This window comes from Rana temporaria, chromosome 1 (assembly GCF_905171775.1).
Source record: "Rana temporaria chromosome 1, aRanTem1.1, whole genome shotgun sequence".
NCBI lineage: Eukaryota > Metazoa > Chordata > Amphibia > Anura > Ranidae > Rana > Rana temporaria.
In genome coordinates, this window is record NC_053489.1 from 327,154,425 (window position 1) to 327,178,742 (window position 24,318).

The window sequence follows — 24,318 nt, forward strand, 5'->3', positions numbered from 1 at the left end:
GACCGGCTCTGTGGGAGCAATCTAAGATGTTTTGACCGTTCAGTGAGACCTCGGCTCGTCCTAAGTTAGGCACGGAGCTCGCTGCTTAAGAGTCCATGCAGGAGCTCGGTAGCCACGCCCTCCGCAGAGGGCTTCTTTTCTGACCAGCACCCAATCCCTGGGAAACAGCAGGCGCACTGCTTAAGAATGGAAGACAGTCTTTTAGCCACTAAATTTCTGTTGTAATTTGGACCAACCTATAGTTCAGACACCACTTAAAGAGGAACTGCTGTCTGCTCACATAATTTGTAATAAAAAACATCTTTGCCATTGTAACGGAATGATCCGTGACAAACAGAGACTTTGGAAGGATGAGGGGTACTCCTGTACCGGCGTCACCAAGGAGTCTTATGTCTAGGCTCCCCTTATGTCCGATAGGGCCATAGGGTGACTGAGAAATTACAGTGATGAAAATAAGTATTTGAACACCCTGCTATTTTGCAAGTTCTCCCACTTGGAAATCATGGAGGGGTCTGAAATTGTTATCGTAGGTGCATGTCCACTGTGAGAGACATAATAAAAAAAAAAAATCCAGAAATCACAATGTATGATTTTTTTAACTATTTATTTGTATGATACAGCTGCAAATAAGTATTTGAACACCTGAGAAAATCAATGTTAATATTTGGTACAGTAGCCTTTGTTTGCAATTACAGAGGTCAAACGTTTCTTGTAGTTTTTCACCAGGTTTGCACACACTGGAGGAGGGATTTTGGCCCACTCCTCCACACAGATCTTCTCTAGATCAGTCAGGTTTCTGGGCTGTCGCTGAGAAACACGGAGTTTGAGCTCCCTCCAAAGATTCTCTATTGGGTTTAGGTCTGGAGACTGGCTAGGCCACGCCAGAACCTTGATATGCTTCTTACAGAGCCACTCCTTGGTTATCCTGGCTGTGTGCTTCGGGTCATTGTCATGTTGGAAGACCCAGCCTCGACCCATCTTCAAAGCTCTAACTGAGGGAAGGAGGTTGTTGCCCAAAATCTCGCAATACATGGCCCCGGTCATCCTCTCCTTAATACAGTGCAGTCGCCCTGTCCCATGTGCAGAAAAACACCCCCAAAGCATGATGCTACCACCCCCATGCTTCACAGTAGGGATGGTGTTCTTGGGATGGTACTCATCATTCTTCTTCCTCCAAACACGGTTAGTGGAATTATGACCAAAAAGTTCTATTTTGGTCTCATCTGACCACATGACTTTCTCCCATGACTCCTCTGGATCATCCAAATGGTCATTGGCAAACTTAAGACGGGCCTTGACATGTGCTGGTTTAAGCAGGGGAACCTTCCGTGCCATGCATGATTTCAAACCATGACGTCTTAGTGTATTACCAACAGTAACCTTGGAAACGGTGGTCCCAGCTCTTTTCAGGTCATTGACCAGCTCCTCCCGTGTAGTTAGTCCTGGGCTGATTTCTCACCTTTCTTAGGATCATTGAGACCCCACAAGGTGAGATTTTGCATGGAGCCCCAGTCCGAGGGAGATTGACAGTCATGTTTAGCTTCTTCCATTTTCTAATGATTGCTCCCACAGTGGACCTTTTTTCACCAAGCTGCTTGGCAAGTTCCCCTTAGCCCTTTCCAGCCTTGTGGAGGTGTACAATTTTGTCTCTATTGTCTTTGGACAGCTCTTTGGTCTTGGCCATGTTAGTAGTTGGATTCTTACTGATTGTATGGGGTGGACAGGTGTCTTTATGCAGCTAATGACCTCAAACAGGTGCATCTAATTTAGGATAATAAATGGAGTGGAGGTGGACATTTTAAAGGCAGATTAACAGGTCTTTGAGGGTCAGAATTCTAGCTGATAGACAGGTGTTCAAATACTTATTTGCAGCTGTATCATACAAATAAATAGTTAAAAAATCATAAATTGTGATTTCTGGATTTTTTTTTTTTTTATTATGTCTCTCACAGTGGACATGCACCTACGATGACAATTTCAGACCCCTCCATGATTTCCAAGTGGGAGAACTTGCAAAATAGCAGGGTGTTCAAATACTTATTTTCCTCACTGTATATCCTAAATTACAGGACAGGGGACATTACTGATAGCTCATATTGCAGGATCTTGAGATATTGCAAAGTGTTGGTTTATTCTATGACTCATCTCTCTGTGTAGACTGTTGACATGTTAAATGAGGCTGGCTCTTGAAAGGCCTTTCATTGTGTGATAACACTGTTTAAAGCCTATTGATGCTCAGGTGTGAATACCTTTCTGTCGGAGACAGACCGTCTGTCTAAAAGATGTGGATTGAGGGGAAATCATTGTGTGATGGTGTTTTGTTTGCATTCTGTTAATGAAGGAATGTGACTTCTCAGGTGCAGTGATTAGGTCATGTTAATTATAGACCGGCGCCAAAATATCTGGAATGTTTAGCAATTAGCCCATCTGAAGGTGTATTGAAGCCCCCCCCAGGGTGTGATGCGTGGGTGGAGAGTTTGATTGTTCCTGTGATCACTGAAACATGCCTTGAAAACTGTATATAAACTTGAGAGCTAACCATTAAAAGTGTTCATACATTTGAAAAATCAGTAATAGAGCAAGTCTTGTTATTCTGGGAAATGGGATGTCTGATGTCTGTTGGATGGTTGGAGTGTCAGATAAGCTGTTGTGGGTTGATGGAAGGTCATAAACGGTGGTGACCGTTACAAGTGGTGGCAGCAGTGGGATGTTTCCACTGTCAGAAGGATGGCTACAAGGACACAGGACAGTGGAGACGCTGTATGAACGGCTGAAGCTCTCTTACCTCAAGGACTTACTGGAGAGCCGGGGCAGATCGGCCTGCAATCGTAAGAAAAGGGACATTATTGCAGAGCTTGTCCAAATGGATAGAGCTGAAAGGCCCAGCATAACAGAAAGGCCCAGCGTAACAGACAGGACACCCGAGGAAGAATTTTTTGATTGGACTGTTAAACGTGGACTGGCACAGTATGGACCTAATCCTCCACCGGAGATCTTAGACAGGGTTATAGCGTCTGTGGATGCCACTTGGCTACAGCAAAGAGGTGCTGCAGGAGCAGAAGTCACAGCAGCACCAACTGAAGAGAGGGGAGAGGTACAGATGCCAGTCACCATGGAAGTGGAGTTCTAGGGAGCCGGGGCAGTTAGCCCCTCTCTCCAGCAACAAGCTGTGGTGGTAAAGCTTTTACTACCAGATAAATCACTGGCAGCAGGGCAGGATGCTACTTGCTGCTGCACACAACTGCAGCTTGAGCTGACATCGGGGGATGGGACTGTGGTCTCCCCTCACAGCGACACAGCGGAAGATCTGGCAACAGAGCAGAGTGCCACAAGCCTCTGCTCTCACCTAGCAGGAGAGGGAGTTCCTGTGGGAGTGGATGGGACTGTGGTCTCCACTCAAAGTGACCCAGCAGAAGAGCTGGCAACAGAGCAGAGTGCCACAAGCCTCTGCTCTCAACTAGCAGGAGAGGGAGTTCCTGTGGGAGTGAATGGGACTGTGGTCTCCACTCAAAGCAATCCAGCGGAAGAGCTGGCAACAGAGCAGAGTGCCACAAGCCTCTGCTCTCAACTAACGGAAGAGGGAGTTCCTGGGGCAGTGGATGGGACTTCAGTCTTCACTGACACAACCCCAGAAAATGGTGTATCACCGAGACAGGAGGATGTCGGCTTTGCTTTGCAAGCATCGGGGGATTTTCACCTACCAGTGGATGGGACTTCAGTCTCCACTGGTATACCCCAGGGATGGGGGCCAGTTGGCCCAGATCCCCAACAGCATGATGGACTGAGCCCAGTCACCCTGTCTTCTCTCCAGTGGCTGAAAGCACTCCAGGGAGAAGGGCCAGTCCAGGCCTCTCCCCAGTGGCAGGCAGGTCCTCTTAGAGAGAGGCAGAGGTTGGCGGGGTGAGTAATGCTCTGTTTGGAGCAATTTATTTGGGGTACGGTATGGATACCAGCATTGAAGGACTGGTACTACTGACTAACTTCGTAGTCAACCCGTTTGGGGTTCCCTCCTGTGTCACTCTCCTCCGAAAGGCGGAGAGATGTAATGGAATGACCTGTGACAAACAGAGACTTTGGAAGGATGAGGGGTACTCCTGTACCGGCGTCACCAAGGAGTCTTATGTCTAGGGTCACCTTATGTCCGATAGGGCCATAGGGTGACTGGGAAATTATATCCTAAATTACAGGACATTACTGATAGCTCATATTGCAGGATCTTGAGATATTGCAAAGTGTTGGTTTATTCTATGACTCATCTCTCTGTGTAGACTGTTGACATGTTAAATGAGGCTGGCTCTTGAAAGGCCTTTCATTGTGTGATAACACTGTTTAAAGCCTATTGATGCTCAGGTGTGAATACCTTTCTGTCGGAGACAGACCGTCTGTCTAAAAGATGTGGATTGAGGGGAAATCATTGTGTGATGGTGTTTTTTTTGCATTCTGTTAATGAAGGAATGTGACTTCTCAGGTGCAGTGATTAGGTCATGTTAATTATAGACCGGTGCCGAAATGTCTGGAATGTTTAGCAATTAGCCCATCTGAAGGTGTATTGAAGCCCCCCCAGGGTGTGATGGGTGGGTGGAGAGTTTGATTGTTCCTGTGATCACTGAAACATGCCTTGAAAACTGTATATAAACTTGAGAGCTAACCATTAAAAGTGTTCATACATTTGAAACCAGTAACAGAGCAAGTCTCGTTATTCTGGGAAATGGGATGTCTGATGTCTGTTGGATGGTTGGAGTGTCAGATAAGCTGTCGTGGGTTGATGGAAGGTCGTAAACGGTGGTGACCATTACAGCCATTCGGAAGCTTCCCTCCAACCACTTTGCATATATATATATACTGGGATTCTGTACTTGCCAAATATGCTGCAGAAATCTCCCTGAGTCTCGCTGCAATGATTTTCACTATGGGCAGCTGAAGCTGCTGCCTGTTCACTTCTTGGATTTACACAGACACACAGAGTCACACCTCAAGCTTTGCAGCTCTCATTTGCACTCTTATGACTCATCCCCTCCCTTCCTGGCAAACTCTCAGTGAGAGATGTCATACACCTAGGCTAATAAGCAGACAAGAAACAGGAAGTGGGCTGTATAAGGTATTTACTGGAAGAAATAAAAATGTTTTACTATCCAAAGTTAAAACAGCAAGGTCAGAAGATTTAATAGATGGAAAGTTAAAAAAAAATAATACTGAAGTTCCACTTTAAGCTCATGGTTAACCTCTTCTCTATATGCCTACAATTTATTTAGCTTTCCAATATAATATTCAATGGCTTTTACTTTCACTGTTATTTTTCTTTAAAATATTCAGGTATGGGAGCTATGAGCTATATGATCTGAATACTTTGTGTGAAATTAAAGAATAGCACATTAGGGCTTCTTACATTTGTATCTTAGATTTTGTTTCCTCTTGAAATGTACATACTATCAGGGCCGGCGCTACCACTAGGCAGATTAGGCAACCGCCTAGGGCGCACTGCTGCCTAGGGCGCCCGGCCGCTGGTTATTTTACTCCCGCACTAGCCACAGAGCTTATTTACAACTACCACCAGGCTGTCATGTGTAAAGCAGCGCCATGCCGCGCGGCTCTCAGCTCTCCGCTCTGGCGTTTTCAGAAACCACACAGCCCCCCCTCCACCAGCAGGGCACTCTCCTCTCTGATATGTACAGTGTCCAGCAATCACCTCTCCGCTCTGAAGTCACTCCCGAGTCCCGCCCCTCGTGTGTGCTCCAGCTCCATCTAATCCACCTGCAGCATGTTTGTCCCAATCAGCTTCACACTTCTCCCGTGTCCTGCCCCTCGTGTGTGCTCCATCCAATCCGCCTCCAGCATGTCTGTCCCAATCAGTTTCATGCTTTTCCGGAGTCCAGTCCCTCCTGTGTTTGCTCGTCTGTGAAGGGGAGGTGGGCGGGAAGATTAAAACAAGCAGCTGACAAAATGCTGAATGAACCAGTGAGCCAGCCCCTGGGGAGTCGGGACAATGCCAAGTGAGTGAGCACTTCCACTGACCAGACCCTACTCTCTCCTCTCTGACCCCCCCCTCTCTCTCTTGCTCTCTCTCTGACCCCTCCCTGACCTCTCTGTCTGATCTCTCTCTTCCCCTCTCTCTCTCCTCTCTGACCCCCCCTCTCTCTCTTGCTCTCTCTCTGACCCCTCCCTGACCTCTCTGTCTGTGTCTGATCTCGCTCTTCCCCTCTCTCTCTCTTGCTCTCTCTCTCTCTCTGACCCCCCTCTCTCTCTGACCCCTCCCTGACCTCTCTCTTTCTGTGTCTGATCTCTCTCAACCCCTCTCTCTGACCCCCCCTCTCTCTTGCGCTCTCTCTCTCTCTCTGAGCCCTCCCCGCTCTCTCTCTGAGCCCTCCCCGCTCTCTCTCTGAGCCCTCCACGCGCTCTCTCTCTCTGAGCCCTCCCCGCTCTCTCTCTCTGAGCCCTCCCCGCTCTCTCTCTTTCTCTCTCTGAGCCCTCCCCACTCTCTCTCTCTCTCTGAGCCCTCCCCGCTCTCTCTCTCTCTCTCTGAGCTCTCCCCGCTCTCTCTCTGAGCCCTCCCCGCTCTCTCAGTCTCTGAGCCCTCCCCGCTCTCTCACTCTCTGAGCCCTCCCGGCTCTCTCTCTCTCTGAGGCCTCCCCGCTCTCTCTCTCTGAGCCCTCCCCGCTCTCTCTCTGAGCCCTCCCCGCTCTTTCTCTCTCTGAGCCCTACCCACTCTCTCTCTCTGAGCCTTCCCCGCTCTCTCTGAGCCATCCCCGCTCTCTTTCTTTCCTCTCTCTCTCCTTGCCAACAACAGTCTGTTTATCTCCTGTTTCAACTCCTTCCTTCCCATCATCTGCCTATACATTATATTGTATAACAGAATTACTTGATTAACTTCATCAACTTAAAGCAGTATTAAAGCAAAGCAAAATATTATACTGCAGTTTACCAATTCTTAGATGGGTGGCTGCATTCGTTTTTGTTTTTTAGGTTTTCTATTTTATATTCTCTTCTATATATCTGGTGATCCTTCTAGTAAGTCTGTTTTTCAAAAGAATGAGCTGTCTTGCACATGTAGCAGTTATAGGGTTGAATCAAACCATTTAACACTGGCAATGGGGGTGGAGTCAGGGGCGGAGCCAGAGGGGGCGGTAAAATGAGGTTCCGCCTAGGGTGTCAAAAATCCTTGCACCGGCCCTGCATACTATGAATAGTGCACATTATTAGATTGACTACTGAGTTCTACTGGTTCATCTCTTCTATGTCAACAGCGAAAAGGGAAAATTTATGAATTTTTCTAAACTGAATCTAAGTTTAAATCTTTAATGGTCGTAGGCTGATATGATGTTCGTGTTATTTATGGTCAGCCTGTAGCATATAGTGATTTTATTTAGTGTATCAAAACAGATAACCTCAGGGCACCAGCATCAGGAGAAAATAACTGGACAGTTGGAACATAAATGTATCTTTTTTGACGATGAAGAGATTGGTGACACTGTATTACATTGTATGAGATATTTTCTGTTTGAATGTAAGGTGAAAAATTGCCTCCTATGTGATTCCTTAATGCGTTCTAGGTTATTCCTAATCAAACAAACCCATTGATAAACTCATTTATTGGTTTAAAGCTAAAGCACAATAAAAAAAAGAAAAAAGAAAAGAACTTATCAGCCACTAGTACAATGGTTTGTCTATTAGTGGGGAAACAATATATGCTGGGTATGCATTAATTTTAAAACCATTAGGCCCCTTTCACGCGGTTGGACCGTTCAGGTCCGCCTGTCATATTTGTTGGCGGACCTGAACGCCACTCCATACATCTCTATGGAGTGTCGGATGTCAGTGGAGACATGTCTGCTGACATCCGACCCAATCTGATCCGCTAAAATCAGACGGATGGCGATACATCGCCATCCGTCCATGGCGGATCGGATCGGGTGAGATGCTGTCCGTTTTCATCAGATCTCTCCATAGGAGACAGCGGCGCTGGACAAGCCCATCGCCGATCAGTGAGCAGAGAGGGACTTGTCATCCGCCGGCTCAGTTGAGATCCACGGAGAGATCTCCCGCTGAGCTGGCGGACTCCGCTGAGATGGATCTGCCTAGTGTGAAAGGGGCTTTATATGCATTATGAATACATCTGGTACAAGAACATGAATCTGTGTTGATATTAGGCTCCTGTAATCCTCTACTGCGAAAAGGTGGGTCATTCAGTTGCTACTGTCTGTAAATATGCTTACAGAAGGGTAAAACACTATGATGAACTTTATACTCTGCAGTCACAAGCTGAGATAGGTCCTGGATCAGGCTTCATTACTTAACTGTTGTGTAGCTTTCATAGAGGTCCAGGACCAGCCTAGGTTTCTTGTTTAGGCTGCCTGGATCACAAAATTGATTATAAATCCTTTGGCAGGTTCACACTGTTGGCCTGAAGTTTAGCTTTAAAACAGAACTTTGGCTTCTAGCAACTGGGTGTCATTCAGCCCAGAATATAAGTGGGCACATATCTTTTTTGGGGGACAGCACCGATAAGGAGGTGAGAATGGGCAGTAGATTTTTACAGGTATATTTATCTATTTATTTATTTCAGGTACTTATATAGTGCTGTCAATTTACACAGTGCTTTACATACACATTGTACAATCACATCAGTCTCTACCCTCAAGGAGCTTACAATCTAAAAAAGAAAAAAAAAAAGTATATGTTCTGCTTTAAAAAGCCTGGTCTCAAAAACAGACTTGCCTCCAAGGCCTTACGCACTCCTGACAGGAGAAAAGTTTAGATGTGTTCAAGTGCATCAACGGTTTGGGCATTCAATAATTTCATTGGCAAGAATAGTCATTTTTTCTCGCCATTGAAATAAATGATTCGCTCAAGTGCTAAAATGCCTAGTTTTTAGGTACATTTACACAAGTTCAGACTTGTTTTGTGGTTTTGGTGTGTTAAGATTTCTGCCCCTAAACGCCCCTGCCTTTAAATGCCTGTAAATGCTTATGTGTGCATGGACACATAGACTGGCATATAGGGGCAACCCCCCCCCCCCCCCAAAAAAAAAACACAAAAAAACGTCAAACACCTGTAAAACAGGCGTTTTACAGCTGCAGTGTGCATGAAGCCTAATGCCACGTACACACGATCGGTTCATCTGATGAAAACGGTCCGATGGACCGTTTTTATCGGACTAACCGATCGTGTGTGGGCTCCATCGTTTTTTTTCCCATCGGTGAAAAAACTTAGAACCCGTTTTATAATTATCTGATGGTTAAAAAACTGATAGAAAAAAACAATCGTCTGTGGGCAAGTCCATCGGTTAAAAATCCATGCATGCTCAGAATCAAGCCGACGCATGCGCGGAAGCATTGAACTTAATTTTTCTCAGCACGTCGTAGTGTTTTACGTCACCGCGTTCTGACACGAAGAGATTTTTAACTGATGTGTAGGCAAGACTGATGAAAGTCAGCTTCATCGGATATCTGATGAAAAAATCCATCAGTCCGTTTTTATCAAATGAACCGATCGTGTGTACGTGGCATTACTCTCACCCCTTTCAAACATATCTGTCCAAGTGACCCACAAACCAAAGGTAGGCTATCCCTGATCTATAAATCCATACTTAGAAGTGGTGCTCGTTACTATTGTCATTCAGAGATTCGGATACATCCAAATCTCTGAATCTTCAAAAATTCATCTGAATTTAGATTCGGACCAAAACAAATTGCACATGTCTACACAAAATGTCATGGTACTTGTTCAATGAAAAAAATTGTTGCTTTATTGCATGACAAACATATAACAAAACATGGAACCCTTGAATATCTAGTTACTTAGGGAAATATGTCAATGACCTAATATGGACATTATTAAAGTTACATGCCTGAGGATCAATTTCATGTGCAAAGACTCTATTTGGCCCACCGCTTGTCCTGTCGTCTCCCTTTGTATTTCCTCTCTCTTTACTTCCTCTGTTCTCTATTATTTTTTTTCAAAGTCAACTTTTTGGTCTTGCAGCTGATACTCTTATGTAATGCCCCGTACACGATCGAAATTTCCGATAGAAAAAGTCTGGGCACTTTCACCCCCTTCCAGTCCAGGCCAATTTTCAGTTTTAGACCTGTCCGTGTTGTCCTAGGAGTAGGGCGCTGAGGAGCATTTTTGGACAGGATGCTAATACCGTTTTTTCGATTTGGAGCCATGTGTGCTGTGATTTCCCACTGGGATTTGGCTTGGTCCAGGATTGTTGCTTTGAAGTATGTTGAAGTATGTTGAGATGTTTGGTGCTTCCATTCCCCTGGTGGGTGTGGGTGTGCACAAGAGCTTGATAAAAGTAACCAAAACAAATTTGTTCAGAAATAAAATGATGTGTAATAAAATGGAATGACACAGGGAAAAACTATTGAACGCATGAAGAAAGGGAGGTGCAAAAAGGCATGGAAAGCCAAGACACCAGGTGAAATCTATCAGTAATTAGAAAGCAATTCTGCCCCTTGTCATTGAAAATTCATTTCACCTGGTTTAGTCTCAACTGATGGCCTATAAAAAGGTGTCTCATTACCAAGGTGTCACACAAGAAACATCTCATGATGGGTAAAAGCAAAGAGCTCGCTCTCACCCTTATTGTTTCAAAACATGCTGATGGCATTGGGTACAGGAGGATTTCTAAACTTCTGAGTGAAGACTGTTGGGGGCCATAATCCGGAAGTAGAAAGAACATAATTTCACCATAAACCGGCCTCGACCAGGTGCTCGTTGCAAAATTCCTGACAGAGGAGTTAAAAGCATTATCAGAATAGTTGTCCAAGAGCCAATGACCACTAGTGGAGAGCTTCAGAAAGACCTGTAATTAGAAGGTAACATTCTTTCAAAGAAAACAATAAGTAATGCACTTAACCGTTATGGCTTGTATACACGCTCACCACGCAAGACTCCATTGCTGAAGAAAAAAGCATGTTGAAGCTTGTTTAAAGTTTGCTGCACAACATTTAGACAAGCCTAGGAGAATACTGGGAGAATATAGTCTGATTAGATGAGACCAAAATTGAACTCTTTGGATGCCATAATACACACCATGTTTGGAGATCAAATAACACTGCACATCACCCCAAAAACACCAACAGTGTAAGTTTGGAGGTGGGAACATCATGGTGTGGGGCTATTTCTCAGCATATGGGTCTGGCAAACTTCATGTCATTGAAGGAAAGGTGAATAGGAAAATGTACCAAGCCATTCTTTATAAAAATCTGGCGCCATCTAGCAGATGATGAAGATGAAACGATCAGCAAGACACTGATCCCAAACATAAAGCCAAGGAATTGGTTTCAAAGAAAAAGAAAAGAAAACTGCTAGAACGGCCCAGCCAATCACCTGACTTGAATCCAATAGAAAATCAATGGAAAGAACTAAAGAATAGAGTTCATAGAAGAGGCCCACGGAACCTTCAAGATTTGAAGACTGTTTGTGCAGAAGAATGGGGAGCAATGCATGTGACTATTTTCTCCTGTAAAAATAGTCTTGGAACTGTCATTACCAACAAAGGATTTTGTATGAAGTATTAAATACATTTCAGTTGGCGTGTTCAATACTTTTTCCCTGTGTCATTCCATTGCATTACACTTAACTTAATTTCTGAACTTATTTGTTTTGGTTTCTTTGTATGTATGGAATACATGTGTTGTTACTGACATGTGGTGATAATTTCATGTCAATAGCACCTTTAGAGCCGGTTCACACTGGGGCGACTTGCGATCCGACTTCATGTCGCCTCAAGTCGTCCCAAGTCGCGCTGTAGAGAAAAACAATGAAAGTGAATGGGAGCGGTGTTAATACACACGACTCAAGGCGATCATACTCCAGAAAAGGTTCCTGTACTACTTCAATCCGACTTGTAGGCGATTTGTACCCATTGATTTCAATGGAAGTCGCCTCAGAAGTCTGATCACTGTCTTAACTGCACCGACTTTCCAGGAAGATAAGATACATTTCTCAGGCAAACCTCTCCTGCCCCCCTCCCTCTCCCAGAGCTGATTGTTGTTTTATTGGCCACTGGAAAGTCTCCTGTCCTGGAGACGACTTCAAGTTGTGTTGTAAATCGCCCCAGATCGCCCTGTGGTTCATGCTCAAGTCGTGTAGGAGTCGCCTCTGAAAGTCGCGCTGGAAGTCGTGTCGCCCTAGTGTGAACCGACTCTTAGAAATATATTTACCTAGAAAAATGATGACGTGTTTAATTAATACTCATTTTACCCGTTGTATCTAGCAACAATAGCAAACCTTATTCCAATGTCGTATATTCATATATGTCTTATTATGTAACATGAATGGAGTAACCTACAATGCATTTAATATTATGCAAATCCAAGCATTCTTTCCTCCTGAACACTTTCCTTTCCAAGCGTTGTTTTTTTAATTGCTTTTATTAGGTGTTTATTTAAAAGTTTTTGGCCATAGAAAAGAAAAGATTACGTCATGACCAATGGCATAAGGCTACTCAGAGCCCAAAGTATCATTAACAATGTACAGAAGATAATGTAGGTTCTCCCTTGTACAAGGCTCTCCCACTTTTCAAAGCTTAATATAATCTATCGTATATACTCGAGTATAAGCCGAGTTTTTCAGCACTTTCTGTGTGCTGAAAATGCCCCCCTTAGCTTATACTTATACTTGAGTCACCTTTTTGTGCCTGATCTCCCGGACTTTGGGGACCCGGTACTGGCTGGCCGTAGGTCCCCTGGACCCCAACCTTGACACACATGTAGCCCCACTCATTCTCTACAAGTGTGCAAAGGTTGTTGTCCAGGGGACCTACGGCCGGGGAGCACCGATTTTTCAAAGCTTGGCACCCCTTCCATAGACTCCCATATTAACAAACAAAGGTGCTTTCTTGTTATAGAAAGACATATATAACAGTATACCTCTTGACATGGTCCAAAGTAGAACATACAATAAGGAACATCTGCGTACAGCATATTTACGCTGGCCGCTAGGTGGCGCTTCCGTTGATTTCCGCGTGGAATATGCAAATGAGCTAGATATGCCGATTCACGAACGTACTTGCGCCCAGCATATTAAAATACGCTGTTTACGTAAGGCGTCCGACCGGCGTAACTTTACCCCTCATAAAGCAGGGGTAAGTCATGTTAGGTATGGACGTCGGAACAGCGTCGTATTTTACATCGTTTGCGTAAGTCGTCCGTGAATGGGGATGGGCGTAGGTTACGTTCACGTCGACTAAACATTGAGCCGGCGTAATTTACGGAGAAAATTCGACGTGATACTGAGCATGCGCGCGCATGCGCCATTCGTTAGGTGCGTCATTTACGTGGGGTCACGATTCATTACCATACAACACACCCCCTACCAGCCTAGTTTGAATTAGGTGGGCTTACGCCGGCCTATATACGCTACGCTGCCGTAACTTCGGGCGCAGCTTCTTTCTGAATACACTACTTGCCTGACTAGGTTACGGCGGCGTAGCGCATATGAGATGCGCTACGCCCGCCTAAAGATACACGCATCTTTCTGAATCCGGGCCCTGATGTTTGCATGTAAGTTCATGGAAGTGCTTCTCAATTCTAATCCTCAGCAGCTATCAGTAGTACATGTTTTCTAGACTTTAGGGAGCATTGGTAATTAGTAGCAACTAGAAGAAACACACAAATTATCTAATCTGTCATTCTGAAAAAAAAAAAAAAATGTTAAGGGTCAAATATCAGTTTTGTGTTTCCCATATTGATCTGACAGCATTCATTCTCTATTCAGTGTTTCATTGGTTGATTTTTTTTCTTTACAGCAAATACTCAGGCACTCCCGTAGTGATTCAGACAAAATTATTTTCCTCATCACCGATGGCTACTCAAATGGCGGGGACCCTAGACCTGTGGCTGCCAGTCTTCGGGAGCTTGGAGTGGAAATCTTCACATTTGGAATATGGCAGGGCAATATTCGGGAGCTGCACGACATGGCATCTCAACCAAAGGAGGAGCATTGTTATCTGTTACATAGTTTTGCTGAGTTTGAGGCACTGGCTCGACGTGCATTACATGAAGGTATATTCATTTATGTGTATTTTTTTATTGCAAACATTTTTTAAGGAAACATTTATACCGTTTATTCTTAAAGCGGAGTTCCAACCACAATTAGCATTTTTTAAATGTATGTCCTTTCATCATGCGTTTTTATAATATAAATCCGGTCACTTACTATTTTACAACCTGCCGCCGATCCGCATAGATATTCAAAAAAGATAGTTTATAAAACTATGTCTGCAGCGTTGTCATTTTGCTTGTGGGCATTGTGAAGCCTACAAGCACTTACTTCCTGGAAGTCTTGGATGGGGAGTGATAATTGGACAGCGCACTGCATCCTGGGAAATGATGACACACATTTCCCAGGAGCATTAGAGGAGGATGATGTCAGAATCCTAGGTGATTTCAAAGGCAGATTTTGTGGGACCGCATAGCAACAGGCATTTCCAGATGAGTAAAAAAAAAATATATTTTTTATTTTTTTACTTTTTTAGGTCTAATGAGCACAATAATGCAAAAAAAAAATTTGGGATGGAAACTCCACTTTAAGAAGTAATTGTAACCTAATATAACTTAATTCCTATTGGGTTGAATTTATAGACATTTAAAAAAAAACAAAAAAAAAACAACAAATTGATATGGTGAAAAAGGGAATTAGTATAATATATTTTTGAAAAAATATTGTTAATCAAAGACTTTAAAGCAGACCTAGAATCAGGCATATTTTGTACACATAAATGCATACAAGTTAACGTGGTAGTAAAGTTCTGGATAGAATACCGTTCTCCCTGCAAGGTAAAGCCATAATGTGCTGGTATGCATCGCATGCTAGCACATTATGAAAGACTGACCTTGAAACAAATCCTTCCAGTGGCACGCTGTCACCGCTAACAGGGCTTCCATCTTCACCCGTTCTTCCTTTCGGGTTTGCGTGCTGCAGCCCCTTGATTGGCTGAGCCATGTGGACGTCACTCACGCACAAGCATGCAGGAGTCTTGGCTGCAGCTCACAGCTCTGAAGGAATGCCACAGGCCAGTTGTTCCTTCAGAGTGCATGTGCCAACTGTCACTGACTGTTGCTTGCTATAATATCTTCTAAACAGTGCACTTTTAGGAGATATTAATTTTACCTACAGGTAAGCTTTATTATAAGTGTACCTGTAGGTAAAAATAAAAAAGGAGAGTTTACTTCCACTTTAAAGTGGTTGTAAAACCCATTCATGAAATGTGACCTAGGCACCTATATCTGTAGTGTTTACTTATCTCTCTCCAAAGCTCTAAGTGCTGTGTCTTTCTGCTGCTCTGCTCCTCTGTTATCAGCAGAGTCACTTTTGACAAGTTCTACGACACATGAGATTACAGCAGCTGAAAATATGTGTTTGGCAGGAAGCTTAGAGGTAGATTAGCAGAGATTTTATCTATTCAGAATACAGTTTTGCATGTCCCTTCCTTCCTCTGCCTATGTGGAAGGGGGCGTGCCTTTCCTCTAATCAGCTCCCACACAGTGTAAGCCCAGACTCCACACCCACCCATATGTGCTGCTGAAAGAAGAAAAAAGATTTGTAACACGATCTGCACTTTCCAACGAGTGTAGAAAGGAAAGATGGCAGATATACATGTAAAACGTATATAGGGAGATTTGCAGGGGCGGACTGACAACTCATGGGGCCCCCGGGCAATAGAAGATTATGGGGCCCCTCTGGCTTACAGATGGCCACCACGCCAGGAGGCAGTGCAGCTAAAATCTTGGGATATTCACATTAAAAGCATGTCAGTTTCGGACATATCAGGGACAGATCTAAAAAAAACACAGATTTTTACATACTGTCCCTGGTTTTACTGAGCCTGGCAACCCTGATGGGGCCCCCTAGTGGCATGGGGCCCTCGGGCAGTGCCCGAGTGACTCAATGGTCAGTCCGCCCCTGGAGATTTGTTTCATCTCGGTGTATCATATGAGGCTGTTCACTTCTTCACACAGATCCACCATGCCCATAGTTTATCTGATTCCATTCAGTTTCCCAATATCACTATGTTCCATAAACAAACATCAGTTCAATGTATTCAGACCTCCATGTGGAAATACTTTTTGCATAGAAATTAAAAAAATATATATATATAAAAATATGTGTATATATATATATATATATATATATATATATATATATATATATATATATATATATAATGAGGGATGAGCCGAACCCCCCAGTTCGGTTTGGCCCAGAACATGCGAGCAGGCAAAATATTTGTTCGAACACGCGAACATCGTTATAGTCTATGGGACACAAACGTGAAAAATCAAAAATGCTAATTTTAAAGGTTAATATGCAAGTTATTGTCATAAAAACGGCTGTTTTTTTGGGAGCAGTGATTTTAATAATGCTTTAAGTGAAACATAAAAAGTGAAATATTCCTTGAAATGTCATACCTGGGGGTGTCTATAGTATGCATGTAAAGTGGCACATTTTTCCCGTGTTTAGAACAGTCCCTGCTCAAAATGACATTTCTAAAGGAAAAAAAGTAATTTAAAACTAACGGCTATAATGAATTGTTGGGTTCCGGCAATACAGATAAAAGGCATTGAAAAAAACAGCATGGGTTCCCCCCAGTCCATTACTAGGCCCTTTGGGTCTGGTATTAATATTAAGAAGAACCCCGAACCAAAATCTTTAAAAAATTGGCGTAGGGGACCCCTCAAAATCCATACCAGACCCTTCAGGTCTGGTATGGATTTTAAGGGGAACCCCGCACCACAATAAAAAAAATGGCATGGGGTTCCCCCCAAAAATCCATACCAGACCCTTATCCAAGCATGCAACCTGGCAGGCCCCAGGAAAAGAGGGGGGGCGAGAGAACGCCCCCTTCTGAACCGTACCAGGCCACATGCCCTCATGTCTCCATGTTGATGGGTCTGTGGGTGGGGGACTTATCCCCTTAACAAAGGGGACCCCCAGATCCCGCGCCCCCCATGTGAATTGGTAACGAGGTACATTGTACCCCTACAGTTTCACAAAAAAATGTGTCAAAAATGGTAAAAAACACAAGCCCTTTATTAAAAAAGAAAAAAATCTAGCAATGTACATCCATTTTCGAGCAGAGTATATGGAGAAAAAAAAACGCCTACACGATCCGCCTCCATGGGTCACGTGACCCTGCCCCCCTCTGACGCAACAGGGGTTTCCTGTGTTTTCCCCATAGCGTCATGGGTGACCCCGTCCCCTCTGACGCCACGTGAAACCCCTGTGGCCTCAGAGGGGGTGGGGTTATCAGCGCACATTAAGGGTGGCCCTCGCCCTCAGCTATTTGAGAGCTGTCACGGCAGGTGTAGTGTCATTCGACGGGTACCACCCATGGAGGTGAATTGTGTTGGCGTTTTTTTATCACTTTTTTTTCTTCGTATCCTCTGCTCGAGAATGGATGTACATTGCTTGTTTTGCTTTTTTTTTAATAAAGGACTTGTCCCAAGCTGTGTTTTTTACCATTTTTGACACTTTTTTTGTGAAATGGTAGGGGTACAATGTACCCCGTTACCAATTCACATGGGGGGCCAGGATCTGGGGGTCCCCTTTGTTTAAGGGGGTTTCCAGATTCCGATAAGCCCCCCACCCACAGACCCCCACAACCACGGGGCAAGGGTTGTGGGGATGAGGCCCTTGTCCCCAACAACATGGGGACATGGTGCTTTGGGGTCCAGACCCTAAAGCATCCTCCCCATCTTGAGGGCATGTGGCCTGGTACGGTTCAGGATGGGGACGCTCTCTCTTCCACCCTCTTTTCCTGTGGCCTGCCAGGTTGCGTGCTCAGATAAGGGTCTGGTATGGATATTTGGGGGGAACCCCACGCTATTTTTTTTCAATTTTGGCACGGAGTTCCCCTTAAAATCCATACCAGACCCTTCGGGTCTGGTATGGACTGTGAGGAGGGCCCCTACGCAATTTTAAAAAAAATGACGCAGGGTTCCCCTTAATATTCCCCTTAATATCTATACTAGACCTGAAGGGCTAACTGTATTGCCGGGACCCAACAATTCATTATAGCCATGAGTAGTTTTAAATTACTTTTTTTCCTTTAGAGATGTCATTTTGCGCAGGGACCGTTCTAAACACGGGAACATTTGCCACTTTACAGGCATACTATACATACACACCCCAGGTACGAAATTTAAAGGAATATTTCACTTTTATTGTTTTAAGCATTATTAAAATCACTGCTCTCGAAAAAATTCAGTTTTTAAAACTTTTTTTTGCATTGATACATGTCCCCTGGCGCAGGACCCAGGTCCTCAAACACTTATTTTATGACAATAACTTGCATATTAACCTTTAAAATTTGCACTTTAGATTTCTCCCATAGAATTTTAAAGGGTGTTCCACGGGTTTTGAATTTGCCGCGACCACCCCAAATTGTTTGCTATTCGGCGAACAGGTGAACAGCCGATGTTCGAGTCAAGCTTACGTTCGACTGGAACATCGGGCTCATCCCTAATTAAAACTATCTTTGTTTCTTCTGGTTACAGATCTACCCTCTGGGAGTTACATTCAAGAAGACATATCTCATTGCTCTTATTTGTGTGACGCTGAAAAAGATTGTTGTGATGTTATGGCAAGTTGTAAGTGTGGTACCCACACTGGCCAATATGAATGCATTTGCGAAAAAGGATACTATGGAAAAGGCTTGCAGTATGAATGCACGGGTGAGTACTACATGAAATTATATAAAACTAGACATTATACTGGCAATTCAAATTAAAACTTGTGAATCCTGTGCTTATTACTGTCCCATCATACATTGTTTTATGTGTAATCCAGCAGCATCTAAAACACATTACAGAGACATTGCATTTTATGCATAAAAATTTAAATGGCAATAAAATATAGGTGACTTTTGTAGCAGCCCATTCAGTTTTAAATTTGATTTTCTAACCTCCATTACACATAATGACCAAGAAATTGATTGGGTGCTTTGATCAAGTTTTTATATATGAGATCCTCTTTTCTGCCTTGGACAGATTGCGGATGCAAGATCTTTGGTAGTCATTAGTCAGTCTTAATGTACTTTTTCTGGTTAATTAAACATGCTTGATGATATAGGTGTATTCTTTGTTAAGAGTATTTAAAGAGGAACTGCAGTCTGCTGACATAATTTGTAATAAAAACATCTTTGCCATTCTAAAGCTTCCCTTCAACCACTTTGTATATTATTTTATATGTACTCTGATTCTGCACTTGCCAAATATGCTGCAGAAATCTCCCTACACTAAGTCTGGCTGCAACCATTTTAACTGTGGGCAGCTGAAGCTGCTGCCTGTTCACTTCCTAGATTTACACAGACACACAGAGGCACGCCTCCAGCTCTGCAGCTTTCATTGGCCCTCTTATGACTCATCCCCCCTCTCCCTTCCTGGCAAACTCTCAGAATGAGAGAGAGAGAGAGAGAGAGCTGTGCATGTTGTCATAAACCTAGGCTAATGACCAGCCAAGAAACGGGAAGTGGGCTGTATAAGGTATTTACTGGCAGAAAAAAATGTTTTACTATCCAACAAAATGACTGAAGGTCTGCTTTAAGTTAGCAGTTCAGAATCTGACATCTAGAAATATATCTGTACTATAAGTATAAGTATTCTCCCTACTCCTACCTCAAAGTCTCCTAGGTGACCTTGAGGCTGCATTTAAACTGCACAAAAAAGCGGCAACCACCCCAACCTATAACTGGCCTATACAGTAAGGTGCACATGGAAGGGCAACATTCATCACAAACATGTAGTGTATAGTGACCATCAGTGCCAAGAAACTAAAGTGCAATGTGCATAAAACTATATGTAAACTATGTATATATCAAAATAAATGTGGACAAAAAAAAAAGCTGCAGTGTCCACACCAAGGGACATTCGTATATACTGCAGTTCTAATTCTAAATTTCCAGAGCCTCCCATAGTGGGAGCACATATAACAATGAATATATGAAAGGAGGGGAGGAAACCCACCCCACCTTAAAGGTACAGGGATGCCCGTGATGTCCAGCAAGAGCACAATGGCCACAAAGGCATCCCGTGCACCCAATTCCACCAACTGTACAAAAATGTGGCAACCACCTCCACCACCTATACCTGGCCTATACAGTAAAGTGAACATGGAAGGGAAATACACATCACTACCAAACAAAAAAATTCCCAGCACAGTATGGGCGTCCGCTGAAATTTTTTCAGGGGGGGGGGGGGCGCGCTTCGGCAGCGGCGATACACAGTCGCATTTTACCCTTTCTTCGACCGCTAGCGGGGGTTAAAAGCGCCACCCCCCCACGTTAAAATGTAAAAAACACCCCACTGTGCCCCCTGCATTTTTCAATATCTCTTTGTCACTACTGTGTACCCCCTCTCCACAACTGCACCTCTGGACCCCTTTACATTACACAGCACCTCACAGCTCCGGACCCCTTTACATTACACAGCACCCCACAGCTCTGGACCCCTTTACATTACACAGCACCCTGAACCTCTGGACCCCTTTACATTACACAGCACCCTGCATCACTGGGCCCCCTTTACATTACACAGCACCCTGCATCACTGGACCCCTTTACATTACACAGCACCCTGCACCACTGGACCCCTTTACATTAAACAGCACCCCACAGCTCTGGACCCTTTTACATTACACAGCACTCCACAGCTCTGGACCCCTTTACATTACACAGCACCCTGCATCACTGGCCCCCTTTACATTACACAGCCCCCTGCATCACTGGCCCCCTTTGCATTACACAGCACCCCACAGTTCTGGCCCCCTTTACATTACACAGCACACTGCATCACTGCCCCCCTTTACATTACACAGCACCCATTTCCCTTGACTGAAACACTACACTATATTGACAGTATATTTGTTTCAGGTCTAAAAGAGGAACCTTTTGGAATGAGGGACAAATGGTTTTGATTCCAGAAGAGGGACAGGCACTCTAAATAAGGGACAACTAGAAACTATGCTGTAGGCTACAACTCTGTGTTGTGTTTGCTCTGCGTTTCCAGACTTGCTAAAAACACATCAGAAAATAGTCTAGTGTTACCTGTGGCAACAGACGTTGAAACAAACAAGACACAGGCCTGGTAAATGATATAAAACGGCGCTCCCCTTCCTCTGTCCTCTGGTGCTCGTATCGTATGTCATGGAGCTGGGTCTGTGTGCAAGGTACCGCCCCCCTAGTTCGACTCGTGTGATAGGCAGAACACTAGAAGACTATCAGACGAGCCAAACTAGGGGGGCGGGACCTCTTTAAGTTTAATTGCATCTATAGGGTGCATAGGAAAAATCAGAAAGTATTCTCACTAACTAAAGGTAGGAATGGGCAGGATAACTCAGGGTCCTACCTTTCATTTCCATCCTTCCTTTCATTCTCTACAGATCGGCTACCCTAATAGCAAAACCTTTTCTGGCATCCAAATCCTCTGAATGCCTCTAAAATACAGCCTGAAAAATACAGTCCTTTGTATTTAAAGGCCCCTGGACCAACCTTCTTGAGCCCACTGTGGCCCCAGGCCCTTCCCCTCCCAATGCTACATTTGAAAAGCTTATTGAGTTTAGGCAAAAAAGATGAAATACAAATTAGTTAAACAAATATTTAAGAAAACAGCAAATGAAATACATTCATATTTTCTGTTTTACCCTCCCAAGGTTTTGTAATTCTGGTCAGCCAGTCTTGTGATTGATGCATCAGCAGGACCAGTGACACCTCTTTCAGTGATTGCGCTTTGTATTTCCCTGTGTCACTGCTCTGCCTTTGTCATTGGCCAACGAACCATCATTATTGTCTGTGTCTAGTGATCAGGGAGGTGATCCAGGAAGCAGTTAATCTGGTGCAGGTAACAGTATTTTAAAAATCAGAAAGAAGCAGTGATAGTCCCGGGTAGCTGCCATGATTAAACGTCCTTTGGCAGGTGACTCATATGTACAGTATTTGAACTATGTATTTAGCTGTTGCCTGGAGTTCAGCTTTAACAGTAATATTGCGTGGGCTTTTGTGAACTTAGCACCGTTATAGTGATTTCTTTATAGCATGAAACATTATTTGATTATCTTTACTTGTTGCCTAGATTCAGCTTTGTGTGAACCTGAACAAATTGTATTTCCTTTGGCATGAAAACATAATATTCTGTGCTCAGGGCTTGCTAGAATGATATGACTTATTTTAGTTAGAAAACCACTTCCTTCTGGAATCTGATTCAGAGAATTTTTTTGAAATCAGGACTATACAGTTACTCAACTTGACTAAGATGTTCTCAAGCAGAACAAAAATTTAACTTTTGGGGCCCCTCCAGGAGATCTTTCCATAATTTTCAAGTATTTACAGGATATTTGCACATTATGAGAAAAAGTGGAATATATACTGGTATTGATATCTTAAAGGGTTGATGTTGATATAAATGATCTGGTTCCCAAGTAGGGATGAGCCAAACACCCCCCGGTTCGGTTCGCAGCAGAACATGCGAACAGGCAAAAAATGTGTTCAAACACGCGAACACCTTTGAAGTCTATGGGACACGAACATGAAAAATCAAAAGTGCTAATTTTAAAGGTTAATATGCAATTTATTGTCATAAAAAGTATTTGGGGACCCGGGTCCTGCTCCAGGGGACATGTATCAATGCAAACAAAGATTTAAAAACTGATTTTTTTTCCGGAGCAGTGATTTTAATAATGCTTAAAGTGAAACAATAAAAGTAAAATATTCCTTTACATTTTGTACCTGGGGGTGTCTATAGTATGCCTGTAAAGTGGCGCATGTTTCCTGTGTTTATAACAGTCTCTGCACAAAATGACATTTCTAAAGGAAAAAAAAAGTCATTCAGGTCTGGTATGAACTCCGCCCAAAAATCTATATTTTAGTACACCATTCGGTTCAGAATATTTTTTTTCTTGTTTTCCTCCTCTAAAACCTAGGTGTGTCTAATGCCGCGTACACACCATCACTTTATGTGATGAAAAAAAACGACACTTTCTGTGAAGTAAAAAATGACGTTTTTGAAACTTCAATTTTCAAAGACGAAGTTGCCTACACACCATCGTTTTCTCACAATGATCTTGCAAAGTGAGGTTACGTTCCACCACGTTTTACCATTGAAGCTTGCTTCATAAGTAGCTTCTGGGCATGCGTGGATGAAAAAACGTCTTAGAAAACGACGTTTTTTGCTACACACGGTCAATTTCTGTGAAGTAAAAAGTGCACTTTTGAAAAACGACACATAAAATTGAAGCATGCTTCAATTTTTTTTGGTCGTTTTTTACAAGACATAAAACGACGTTTTCCCCCACACACGGTCAATTAAAGTGACGTTTTTAAAAACGTCATTTTTTTTCATCACATAAAGTGATGGTGTGTACGCGGCATTATAGTCAGGTGTGTCTTACGGAGGAAAAAAATACCATAGTAAAAAGGCCATAAATCTATGCCCTATTTTGTAGACACTATAGCCCGGATTCAAAAAAGCACTTGCGCCAACGTATATCGAGATACGCTGCGTCAGTGCAAATATGCGCCGTCGTATCTGTGCGCCGGAGCCACAAACTAAGATACGCCTAAAAACTGGCTTCAACCCGCCGACGTAACTTGCCTACGCCGGCGTAGCGTAGGTGCACATTTAGACTGGATGCTCCCATTGTTTAGCCATTTAAATATGCAAATGAGGGAAATACGGCGATTCACAAACCTAAGTGCGCCCGACGCAGGCTACGCGATGTGCGCGTATGTTGTACGTCCGGCGTAAAGTTAAGCCCCATAAAGCAGGTGTAACTTAGCAGCAGACATGCAAAGGTCTGCACCAGGGAACTCAAGCCGGCGTATTTTAAGTCGTTTACGTTGAACATGAATATGACTAGACATAGGTTACGTTCACGCCGTAGGCAGTGATCCGGCGTATCTTAGGCAGTTGTTCCGACATGTTTGTGAGCATGCGCACTGGGATGCGTCCACGGGACGGCGCATGCGCCGTTCGTTATACGTATCTGTCTGGCGCGCGGCCCATCATTTGCATAGGGTCACGCCTCATTTGCATGGCTCACGCCCACTTCCACCTACTCCGGCTTATGCCTAGGAAACCCAGCACAGTTTTGGGAGCAAGTGCTCTGTGAATTCCATGCTTGCCTCTCTGCGCTGCGTCGGCGTAGCATACAGGAAATACGCTACGACGGCATAAATGTGCGCTGCTGTCTGTGAATCCGGGCCTATAACTTTTGTGCAAACCAATCAATATACGCTTATTGCGATTTTCTTTTCCAAAAAATATGTAGAAGAATACATATTGGCCTACATTTTTTCAAAATTTACGCTTTTTTTTGTTT

General features: G+C 43.7%; 1 protein-coding gene across 2 annotated transcripts in view; it reads left to right on the top strand.

Moving 5' to 3' along the window:
• Positions 1-24,318, top strand: part of SVEP1 (sushi, von Willebrand factor type A, EGF and pentraxin domain containing 1) — a 503,752-nt gene that overhangs the window by 145,772 nt on the left and 333,662 nt on the right. For both annotated transcript variants that reach the window (XM_040360718.1, XM_040360710.1), the window contains exons 2-3: positions 13,754-14,009; positions 18,504-18,680. In XM_040360718.1, coding sequence (XP_040216652.1) covers positions 13,754-14,009; positions 18,504-18,680 — 433 coding nt within the window. The remainder of the gene's footprint in view (positions 1-13,753; positions 14,010-18,503; positions 18,681-24,318) is intronic.